At 37.6% G+C, this 12162-nt stretch overlaps 2 protein-coding genes across 14 annotated transcripts in view; one reads left to right on the top strand and one right to left on the bottom strand.

The window, feature by feature from the left end:
* The window catches only part of KANSL1L (KAT8 regulatory NSL complex subunit 1 like), a 48948-nt gene that overhangs the window by 5067 nt on the left and 31719 nt on the right, over nt 1–12162 (bottom strand). For all 10 annotated transcript variants that reach the window (XM_087941482.1, XM_087941378.1, XM_087941606.1 and 7 more), the window contains 4 exons: nt 10170–10288; nt 8528–8652; nt 5731–5785; nt 2503–2612 (listed from right to left, as the gene is read on the bottom strand). In XM_087941482.1, coding sequence (XP_087797608.1) covers nt 2503–2612; nt 5731–5785; nt 8528–8652; nt 10170–10288 — 409 coding nt within the window. The remainder of the gene's footprint in view (nt 1–2502; nt 2613–5730; nt 5786–8527; nt 8653–10169; nt 10289–12162) is intronic.
* The window catches only part of RPE (ribulose-5-phosphate-3-epimerase), a 45485-nt gene that overhangs the window by 16803 nt on the left and 16520 nt on the right, over nt 1–12162 (top strand). The window lies entirely within an intron of this gene.

The following is a 12162-nucleotide window of genomic DNA, read 5'->3' as shown; positions in this document are numbered from 1 at the left end:
ATGAGCCAGGTGCTGTAGGTGAGGCGTGCTACTTATGACCTTAGGTGTTGCGATCTGACTGCGGTCGTTCGGTAACCCATCTCATTCAAACACAGGCGGCAGTGGGAACCAGGAACTTCCATCCAATGACTCTATGCAGAATCCAGTAGCTCTCCTCCCTGGCATGCTTCTTGGTCCATGGCACGTTGATACAGTGAAGTTAAGTTCATTCTGTTGCACCTCAAAGATGTCGAAGAATATGGGTCTTGCCAGGGTGCAGGTGCTTTGAGTATCTATCTGCACGTACATTTTCACAGCATCTTCAGGGTGTCTTTCAGGATACACTTTGGCTAAACAGATGGGAAGACACGAAAGAGGGCATGGTGAGTTGGCGCACAGTGCTGTGCAGTTGACATTCATCCTTGGTTTTGACTGCGGTTTGTCCGACTGCCGAGGAGCCCTGCATGCTTCTGTGTTACGTTGAGGCTCCTTGTCCGAAGTTAATGACAGCATTGAAATAATGTTATGGCCAGTCCTGTCATTTACAACCATTACAGTGTTCTCACAGTTACAATTGCCATTTAGGCTTTGCAACCTGCACACATTTCCAACTGTTGCAGTATCCACAATCATGTGATACCCACTTGCATGTTTCACAGCCAGCTTCTGCTAAGCAGAGTCAGTGGAGAAGCCATAAATAAAATTGCAAGCCACACTCTGTGCCATTTCACTTAACCCCTAGTGACTTCCTTCATGACTAACTGGGAAGTGATATAAGTGCATTCTGGTCAAGTGATATTTCACTTAATGACCACTTCACTTAGTGATGGTGTTCCTGGTCCCAGCTGTGGTCGCTAAGCAAGGACTACTTGCATACAAGAAATAAGCAGAATGGCAGACAATTACTTGATATGAACATCATTCTTGGAGGAGGGCCATTTCTGGCTTAAACAGTTTTTATACTTATAAATATATATTTAGGGTTGGTCCCCCTGCAGCGAAAAGATAATAAAGATATCTGTCCTGAGCATGAACAAAAGCATCACTTAGGAATCCATTGCTTTCAAGAATAGACTGGACAACCATTTGGCCAGGATGTATAAGTTGTCTTGAGCTGAGGCTTGGACTAGAAGACCTCCAAGGTCCCTGCCAGTTCTATGATTCTGTTTCTGCTGTAGTCATTGTGGTATTAGGCATTTCCAACTGAGAATTATTTATGAAAGTCATTGTAGACATTTTGAAAAAAGAAATGTCTTTCTTTCTAAAAGAGGCAATTGCGAAGAGTGAGGAAAATACAGAAGATGGAATAGTTCGTATGTGAACAAGGAGATGCAATTTTAGACATGTTTTTTTTTCTAGCTAGCCATGAAAGGCATGCAACCTCGGCCTGGTAGGCGTTCAAAAGAGTTCTTCCAATAAGCAGACTATAAGTCAGCCTCTGAAGCTTCACCCAAAGGCCAGGTAACCTGAACTAATGAAAAATATCATGGACATAATCCCAAAGACGGAAAAATTAGTTAGTAGCCAATTGTCTGAAATCCATAATGGAAGAGTGTAAATGCCTTGCAACCAATGAATGCGAATCAGTTACCTGTTAATGTCCCCTCAGTACCCTACAGAACTGTTTTATCAACTGACCAATGAGAAATGTCTATGGAGATTCTCAGTGATCCAGGTCATGGTTGTGATTACATCTTTCTTTGAGCCTTCCTGACAATTTCCCTGTCTGACATTGGTAAAACTACAATTTAATTACAGTCTTCTATTTTTATCAAACATTACTGACTAGATGTCAAGAGATGGACAGATAAATTATCATTTGTTATTATGGTACACTTATCTCCTCTACCACTTAAATAACATTGTCATTCATTCATTCATTCATACAAGTATTACATAGAGAACTTGTAGAAGACTGCATTCACACAACCCAATCATAATTTTTGGCAAAATTGGGTCTTTAAACTTGCAGAGATGTCTGGTATTGCTTTCATCCCTTGATCGCTCCAAAACTGTTTTCCTTTTATAAAAGGCAAGATCTGGAGAAATCACATCCAAAAGCATGCATGCTGGAGGGGGTAATTTGGGTTTTTTAAAAAATTCTTCACAGTTTTTGAAGATTCTGACATGGAGCTCTGCCCAAGAACATTAATCTTTTGAGGTAGCACATATGACCAATCCAGTAATGATTTGAACAAATAATCAGCCTATTAATCACATTGTTAAAGCTTTATTCACACATATTTTAAGCGTGTAATGTTCAAATAGGCGGCTTGCCCTTTCCCTTTAGTATGGGGCAGCTTCAGCTAATCCTACAGTTCTTACAGTAAGACTTAGGTAATTATGCTGACACAAGCATTATATTTGCAATGGTAAAGGTAAATTGTGATTTGAATAGTAGTAAAGCAAGATTCAAATAGCCCCAATAACATAACTAGTTTTATAAGAGAAACCTGGCTGAAGAAATTGAAACTACTAGCAATCAACAAAATGTAATTCCAATATCTTTTAATTTCAACCTGCCTATTCCTTCTAGGACATCGACACTTTTCCCACAGTGACCACCGTGCTCTTTCTTTGTCTTCATATTTTGAATGACGTGCAGCATAGACATCATCAGACAGATCTTCTGCCTAAGTATTAGAATACTCAGATTGTAAATCTTATTTAATGAATGAGAACAGTCTTCTCACAAAACAGTTATGGATTCAGCACTCTAAAAATAAACTCTACACATGTACTGTGTAATTCATTTTTACTAAACATGGAAAAACATTAGAATAATCCTAAAATGACATAAATGTAAAAGTTACTCTTAAGAATGTTATATTTAATACAGCAGAATCCCATTTTAGGACTGAGCATTGCTGAGAATCTGGGCCAACGCAAGAGTGAGCAATACATACTTTGTTCTTATCTTTCTCCCCATCTACCACCACAGCCTCTCTTTTCAGACACTCCATAATGATTACATGAATGAATACATACCTAGCCTGCTCCATTCTTGTTTTTAAAGACCTAAATGGACTGGAACTTTTTTTCTTACTCTGATAAGATGGTAAAACAAAAATAATACAATTTTGCTGGTTTTCTTCCATGGAGATGAGAAATTTGCTTCTCTACGTCCTATTAGTTCACCTATTAACTTGATGGCGGCCAATGCCATGACCTTAATATCCTTCTGGACTCTGGCAAGAGTGCAAGATGAAGGTATTATGGAGATCAGTGGTGAGATGCAAAAATTCTAACCAAGCTATGTGAACTCGACATCATTCACGGCCAACTCAGCATCACTCATGGCACCATGTGATGTCCACTTAGTCACATGACCAGGGCGTCAAATGGTACAGAGACAGGGCGATTTCCTATGTTACTTCCCCCCCCCCCTTCCATCCTTGGGCTGACAAAATAAAAACCCATCTAAAGATCACGACTGCCTGGCGAATGGGGTTTTGGGGTGGGTTTTTTTTTTTGCTAGAAGCCCCTCAGAGATGCACTATATTTTTATGGAACAATTTCTGCACCACCAAATCTTACTGTACCTCATTACTGCGGCGCTGCTTGTTGCTGCAGCGGCTGTCAGACTTCCCAAATAAAGAACCACACCGGCTCAGGGCGACTGTGGGGAGCAAGAGGGGAAGCCAAGGCACTTGCCCTATAACAGCCAACTTCGTGCTCTCTTGCTCCCGTTGCACGCTTTCCCACTCCGGTTCAGCGCTCCTGATGAGTGCAAAGAGTGTGAAGGGAAGCAGACACCATGCCTCTGGGGAAAAGAGGTGGTGGCAAAGCCCTGGCTGTCACCCGGGAGGGGACCGCAGAGGGACACCCCCCTCGCCCTCGCTACTTTTGCTCTCGGCTTCTTCCATGGGGACTGAGGAGTGACAATGAGCAATTGGCAAAGTCTTCCAAAGAGAGAGGCCTAGCGTGAATTAAGGGGGGGCAGTGTGGGAGGGGGTGCTTCGGTGTGCAGTGGGGATAAAAGAACAACTGTTCGGTCTCTCGCCTACGAAACTGAGGATGGGAATCTTTCCAAGCAAGCCACAACAAGCAGCAGAAGAGTCTAAAACTTGGGCGCTCTTAAAGTTGATCTTGAAGAGCTGGAAGGCATTTCGTTAGATCGCCACCAAACTCATGGTTGGGAGAGGTGTAGCCCTTGAATACACAAGAAGTCTTGGGCAAAGTTCTTCCAAAGTTCAGCCAAGCCTTCTCCTCCTTCTCAGCCTCAAATATACACATACGTCATGGCATCAGAGGGACTTGCCTATGCACCGGCTGTTCTCCTGGCCGGGTCTGGCCACGAGCAGCACCAGCAGGCAATGGGATGCACATGTGTGACTGGCATGAAGAACAGGGCGGCAACGGGACTTCAGGCCTCTTTTTCAGCCTGTAGTTTTAGGTAGTTTTCAGCACAAGAAGCCTCCAGCCACAGCCTCTTTTTCAGCGCAAGAAGCCTCCAGCGGCCGCCTCTTTGCCAGCCGGAACCAAGCCGGCAGCAGCGGCTGGAGACTTCTCGTGCCCAAAACTACTGGCGAAAGGCAGCCAAGCCATGTTGCGTCCCTCCCACCAAGGCAATCCTTCGGAACAGAAGGTGAGCGATAAGTAGAAATCAAGGCTGCTGTGGTGATGGAACTCTCATCTTGCTCACTATGTGCTTGGACTATTTCATCACAGTATGTGGGATCCCAGGTGCAACTCACAACTGCTTTGCATAGCAATAGAAATTCTGGTCCCAATTGTAGTTGTAAGTTGACAATTTACCTCTATACATTTGGGCTTTTGGGATTATGGGCAGTCATCATAGGAAATCTAGGTATGGCGATATTTGGCCTTTTTATTGTGTGATTTATATGCATATTTGTTCACTATCTATCACAATTTGGACAGGCTATAAATATCGTTAACAAGCAAACAACGAACAGGGATGATTAAAAATCAAGGTGCAGTTGACCCTGGTCAGTAAATTTGTGGACACCTGTCCAAACCAATGCTATCAGTTGACCCAATTTTAGTAAAAACTCTCAAAATATTTTTCCAACATATTTGTCACCCATCTTCAAACAAGAATTATACTTTTTCTTCTGCCTTTTGTGTGTAATTGTGTGTGTGTGTGCATGTGTTTGTGTGCCTTCAAATCATGCTGACTCCCTGCATTTCTCCTGGCAGTATTTTTGGAAGTGGTTTGCCATTGCCTTTTTTCCTAGAGCTGAGGGAGAGGGTCTGACCCAAGGTCACTCAGTTAGCTCTGTGTTAAGTCAACATTAGAACTCATGATCTCCCAAGTTTCTAGCCTGATGTCTTAATAACTATACCAAACTGACTCCCCTCTATAGTTTTAGATAAAAATAGTCAAAAGTATTTATAATTTTATTATAAAAATTATTATTATAAAATCTATTTTATTCTTCATATAGTTAATGGGTGTTAGTATGAGGGAAACGTTATTCCTTGAAATGTGAAGATAGTTATATCCTTTGAAAGACTTGTGGTAGCTCCAAAGACAGTTCCCAGGTCTCTGAATATGCAGTTGTGCATATACAGCTGCTTCATTTCACTTGTGGCTCAAGTACTGTATGTTAATAACTGAAGCAGCCACCCAAACCTCCCAAAGGATATATCTACTTTCATGCTTTGCTCATACTAACATGCTTTCATTTCAATGCTTTCACTATCCTGATGTATCATAATTTATCTGCAAATAGAAATATAAAATTCCTCACTGTAAAGCAACAGCAAAACATAAATAGATCTTACCTTCTCTTCATCCTCATACAGTTTTTCTAAAGGCTTTAGGCTAACTATTCTCCAGCTGTTGATAAAAAAATAGTTTGAAAATAGTTCAGATAAAACAAATCTAATTCATTATGGAAAAATAATTTCTACTCTAAACACTGCAAATAGACAATCACATAATTGAATTCTTTCTCACAGTTAATGTTTTATCTGTTTCAAAGTCATTGGCTTTGGCATAATTTAAATTAAGGTAACTTTCTCTTTTTATCTTATCAAATCATTTGTGCAAATATACCAATGTACTGTGTTTATTTGAACATTAGACTGTGTCTTCTTATGTAAGAGTCAACCCATGTTCAATAAGATCATGATTAAAGGAGGCTGATAATTTTTTCTGTTATCTTTTGGAAAAGATTATCATAAATTTAAAATAACTTTGCTTTTGGGTGAACATAGTATCGATTCTGCATAGTGCTACATAGCTACAAGTTTATTAACAGCCTGTACAAATGAGCAACATATTCCCATTTTAAACAAATATTTCTCATCTGTGTTTTCTCTTTTCTATTCTTCCATCAGAATTCTTGTATTAACCAAACAGTTACCTTTGTATTTGGTTCATTTTCTTTCCTTTTTCTACGGTAGCTAAGGTAGCAATGTCCTGATAGACTAGATAGTTTCATTGACTTGCAATGAACGTCAATAATGACAAACAAATGTTGTGAATGTCTGAAAGCAGAGACACACTGATTGCTTCTGACAGGTGCTTAAGTGTAGTTATCACAATCCACTGGTATATGGTTGAAAAGTGGGGAAATATCTAGTTGCATGAAAAGGTTTGGGAGTTTTTGGTCAAATTGTATGTTTTAATAAACCCCTTTGTTTTTTGTTTTTTTTACAAATGCTTCATCCTTTCTCTTCCAGATATATTGTGCAGTTGAAATCAATCAGTTTAATTTTGATTTCATTAGTCCAAAGTATCTTATCCAAAAAATCTCAAGCTTAGAAATATATACTAAGGTTACGACTATTGCAACTAAATCTGATAAAGATTTCCTTCTGATAACTGTGGACCACTGTTGGAAAAGTAATGTTATACAGTGGACCTGTAACCAAGTATTCCTGTAACCAAGTATTCGTTCACCTTTTCAGGAGGAAGTTTGTGATCTGTATTTCAGGTGCTGTTTAGCAGTTCTAAATAGCACAGCTTTTTCTCAGTTTTCTGGATTCTTCCATTCCATTTAATTTCCATTTCTTAATAATATTTCTTTCAGTTGAAATAAGTAGAAACGTTTAGATAGTTAGATATTTTGTAGCCCTCTACTGCTTTTCAAAAGTAAATTATTTCCATTTTTAAATGGTCAAAAATTTGCTTAAAAGACTCCATGATTGTTAAAAATATTTAATTATTTTCCCTAAGCCAGGGGTGTCAAACTCAAGGCCCGCGGGGTGCTTATCTGGCCTGCAGGGCTGCCCTGGAAACAGCGAAGGACTGGCCTGCAGTGCCTCTGCCAGTAAAAATGGAGCATGGAAGGGCCGCCATATGGCCCTCCCAAGCCCCATTTTCAGCTGTGATGGCTTCCTTTGCAGCCCCCTGCCAGAGAAAATGGAGTCCGTTTTCTCTGGCAGAGGGCTGCTGGAGGCTGTTGTGACCGAAAATGAGCCTGGGGGTCTGGCACACACCGCGCACCCGAGCTTTGTTTTCGCTGGCAGAGTGCTCGGGCCACCATAGGTAGCCCCAACATGAGTGATGTCAAGCTGGCCATGCCCACCCCAGCCAGAGAAGTCAAACACAACCCTGATGTGACGCTCAATGAAATCGAGTTTGACATCCCTGCCCTAGGCAAACATAGATCTGATTCATTTGCCATTAGTAACTTAATCCTACTAACAACTTTACAGAAAAGGATGGCGACAGCTGAATGAATCAACTTGGAAGGATATCCAAACTTTCGTATATGCCATAATTATGTAGAAGTGATTCAGCTTCTGTTCCCTTGGGGATTTATTAAATGGTTTCACAAGGAATGCCTAAACTTTTAAATGCAACTGGACTTTTAAGCATTCATAACATTACTTTAACATGAATATATGTAGTATGATGGTGTCAAATTCTGAATTTATACGGCAATAATGAAACATAAGCATTTTACTTTAAACATGTACAGTTTAAACATTTGAATATTTAAGAATTTTCATCTAAATTAAGTATCTTAATCTTTTGTGCCTAGCGCAATATTAAATACACAGAAAATACATTAATGTTGTATGATTTGATCAACAATAGAGTTTATTATCTTTAGCAATACAAATCCCACAACTTTTCTGAATTAGCCTTGCTATTAATCCATGAGATAGGTCTCTAATATATTTGTTTTACAGAAAAGAAATTTAGATTTGTATAAACTTATGATCTATTAACCAACATAAGACATCTGTAACAGGAATCAAACCAGTGGTGGTATTCAGCAGGTTCTGACCAGTTCTGGAGAACTGGAAATTTTGAGTAGTTTGGAGAACCGGCAAATACCACCTCTGACTGGAGATTTTGCAGTATCCTTCTGCTGCCACGCCCGCCAAGCCAAGCCCACAGAACCAGTAGTAAAAAAAATTGAATCCCACCACTGAATCAAACCCAATTGAAAGCATTAAGAACAAATCCCAAGAGCTGTGTTATAGGCACTATATCCATTTCCGTAATAAGAAGTAGCATGACTAGACCTTTCCACAATATTGTCAATTGTCTACAAAATGCTTTCTATCAGAACTAAGTTTTATATAATTTGTTTATATTTAAATTCAATAAAATTTCAAATACCTTGGGGTAAGAATTTCTTTATACTGAAGTTTCTCCAGTTTTGATGGTGCAATTAATGACATAGGAACAACAATATTGTCTATGTCATAGGAATATTCACTTCTCAGTCTCCGCCTTGAATTGAGCTGTTTAAAAATTGTTTCATTAAATGACATTAAAAAGCTATATGAAAAACAAATAATTTTCAGTGCATATATTAGTAAAAATACTGAGCTTTCAAACTCAAATAAATGCAATAATTTCCACATAATATTTTCTTTTGAAGCTGGCAATGTTTTTTGTTGGTTTTATAAAGTCATATTTATTTTGAATGTATAAAATTGTGGAGAAATAATATTGAATTGTTGAAATTGTAATTATTAGGACAGTAAATCTGATATTGAACTTGTATCTAAACTAGCCCATACAATTAAAAATGAAATTACACAAAATGATAAAAACTGAAAGCATTTTTAAAATGTGATTATAGTTGCTTAGATAAGAGGGAAAAAATTAAGACTTCTAATCACTGAGGTGCCCATAGCCTGGCAAACTTCCCTTAAGTGACCATCACACTGAACTTCCCCAAGGAGTGCAGTTCTTTCAGGGCAAAGTACAGGCTTCTAGTCACAGCATCTTTATTTTTCTTCATTTTACTATCTAACAGGTGACTAAGGTTTTTCTCAGTAGGCCAAAGCACTACAAAAAGAGAAGATTTTTTAAAAATTCCATTTCTTGGTAAAGATTGTTGAAAGACTTGGTGGGACAGCTATGAAGATACTGGATTAGGAAAACAAAAACCCAGTTTCAGAAGATCACGCAGGGAAGACTTGGAGAGTGATATAGACAAGAAATGAGAGAAAGAAAAATGGAGAAAAGGAGGCAGGCAGAGAATCACCATCCCCTTTTAACAACCCCATAATCCCTCGTGGGGTAGAGTCTGGGCAACTGAATTGAGCTGAGTGTTTACTGGCTGGATACCCTTTCCCATTGCCAATGTGGAGGTTTTTTATCAGCAGATATATTCCCAGTGTGCCCATAGAGAGAAATATCTGCCTCTACCTGGGATTGAACTCGCAGCCTCCTGATTGTGAAGCAAGGGCTCCACCTCTAGGCTACCACACCACTCAGGCAGGCAGAGAATGTTGGGTTGATTTTAAAGAAAAAAGAGGCAGAAACAATTTGTGCATTATTTCAAAGACCCGTACTAATGTTTTCAACCTTTTGTGACATTAGGAAGATGCCACAGAAAAATGTTCAGGGCACTTTTTAAAGGATTATAGACTGTTCAAGGCCAAGATTCGGCTTCTGAATCAGACCCAGATTCTGTATATTCTGTTACAAAGGCCTTAGGAACAAAAATAAATTTTAATTGGCCTTGCTATTAAATGATGTGATATAATTTTAACAGTCACTTGAGCAGATACATTCAGAAATCCAACCTATATTTAATAATATTTACTTTTAAGAAATATGCTGAAGCATGAGAGATGATTTAAAATTCATTAAAAACAAATAGAAAACTTCATTCCTAACAACTAAAAATTGCTGTCAAGATTCATCATTACAGAAAAATGCCACCGCCCCATAGAAATTTAAGAGAGTTACTCAAGTATTTATTTATTTTTTTGAAAATATAGGCAATGTGACAATATTATCATACCTGTGATGAGATACTGTGAGATCTAGATAACATGTCAACATTGGATGCTGCTGTAAAATTACTATATGACTCCTGTCCTTCATGCTGAAAAGACAATGCTTCACAACTATCATTTTCTCCTGCCATGAAAAGATTAAAAATATCAATTAATGAACAAAATTCTAAGTAATAAATATACAACATAGATACTTCACAGGAAATGCAAAAGCATATCTAGAGTAGAAAGTAGGTTAGCAATGCAGCTATGATGACTTTTTTATCCCAAATAACAGAACAGAATAAAAGAGTTGGAAGGGACCTTGGAAGTCTTTTAGTCCAACTCCCTATACCATTCCAGACAAGTGGCTGTCCAGTCTCCTTAAAAGCCTCCAGTAATGGAGCAACACAATTTTTTTTTTATATAAAAGTTTTATTTGGGTTTTCACAAAACATAATACAAATAAAATATCTTTTTTTTTTGAGAGCAGCATGATTCCAGGTTATCACATCTCAGTTACATATTCATCTTTATATTCCATATCTTGTCACTATTTTATCCATTTCTCAATAATTTTTCCCTTCCTTTACTTTCCTCAACCTTATTTATGATTATTTCATTCTTTTCTAATTCAAGTACATATCTTTTTCTAAATTTCTATATCTTTCTAGTCATTATATTTGTACTTTTGTCTGTCCTGTTTACAATTTCATACATTCTTTTTCCATCATCATCCGGAAAGGGAAAAGAAAAAAGCAATTCCCTCCCCTTCCAGGCATTGAAAAACAAGGTTTCCCCTATGATTACCAAGTAGAGTGTGTCACCTTTATATCTTATATTTGTTATCCTTTCAAATCCCATTAAACATTTAATTTATGCATTATACAATCATAACATTCAATTTCTAATATCTATTTTATATCATATAACTCTTATCAACTGAATTCCGCTTGGTACTTTCCCTTAAAAATACACACTAAATTCTAAAAAAAGAAAAATTATATAACAATAATGAATAAAATGGTTATTCTATTCCAATTCATCCTGACAACTGATATTGATTTCATTGTAAATCTTACATTTCTTTTCAATTGTATTTTATAAATCATTAAGAACAATTAAAGTATTTTCATTCCTTCCTCTTATTCCCTCTTCTTTTACTTTTATTCCCTTTCCCTCTTTATTTCATTTAATTATTAACATTCCATTACATAACCATACCAGTTTTGTCTTTCACTTTAATCACCTATGTTTCATATTTGCTAGCTCGTTATTATTTCCAATATAACACTATCTCTTGTACCCTTGCAGAATCCTCTTTTAATTTATATTTTTAACCATTATCTTTATGTCTTTTAAATAGGCTAATACCTTTAATCCTTGTACGTTTCCTGTTTCTTTATTTCCTGTTTCTGTCCCTTATAACTTCTTTTCCTTTTTATCTTTCCCCTCTTTTTCTCATCACCCTTTTTGTCCCCCTCTCTGATTCTCCCCTCTGTAATCCTCTCTTCTGCTTCTTCCTAATGTTTTATTTACTTTTCAGACTATTCTTTTTAGTTGTTTTCGCACATCTTGAATTTTTAACTCCTTTCCCCCACTTTTTCCATTTTACCCCACACTGAATTGTTTGGTCGTCAAAGATGGCTTCTTCTTGTTCTTCAAGCCTTTCTTGTTGTTTTTCATAGTTCATAATCTCCATTTCTAAGAATTGAAGTGTGAAGCCAAAGATCTTCCTCCCTGTTGCGACTCTTCTTTCATTCTTTTTAAGTTCCATTTTTAATTCCTCAAGGAGTACTGCCATTTTAAGCACTTTTAAACAACCACCTGATTAATTTTAATTCAAACCACTAAAAATCCAACACCCAAAATTCCAAAAATCACCAAATAATCCAAAACTGTTTCTTCTTGCTTCTTTTTTCCACTTTCCCTTTTCGGGGGCTCTGTTATCTTGTAACAAAGTTTCAGTTACAATATATCCTTTGGAAGTCTTGTTAAGATTTCACAGTTAATTCTTTT

The sequence above is a fragment of the Pseudonaja textilis genome, chromosome 1 (genome assembly GCF_049901715.1).
Source record: "Pseudonaja textilis isolate UNSWEBS1 chromosome 1, rPseTex1.2, whole genome shotgun sequence".
NCBI classification, from domain to species: Eukaryota; Metazoa; Chordata; class Lepidosauria; order Squamata; family Elapidae; genus Pseudonaja; species Pseudonaja textilis.
The sequence above is the reverse complement of the archived record's forward strand: the minus strand, read 5'-3'. Positions and strand labels throughout refer to the sequence as shown.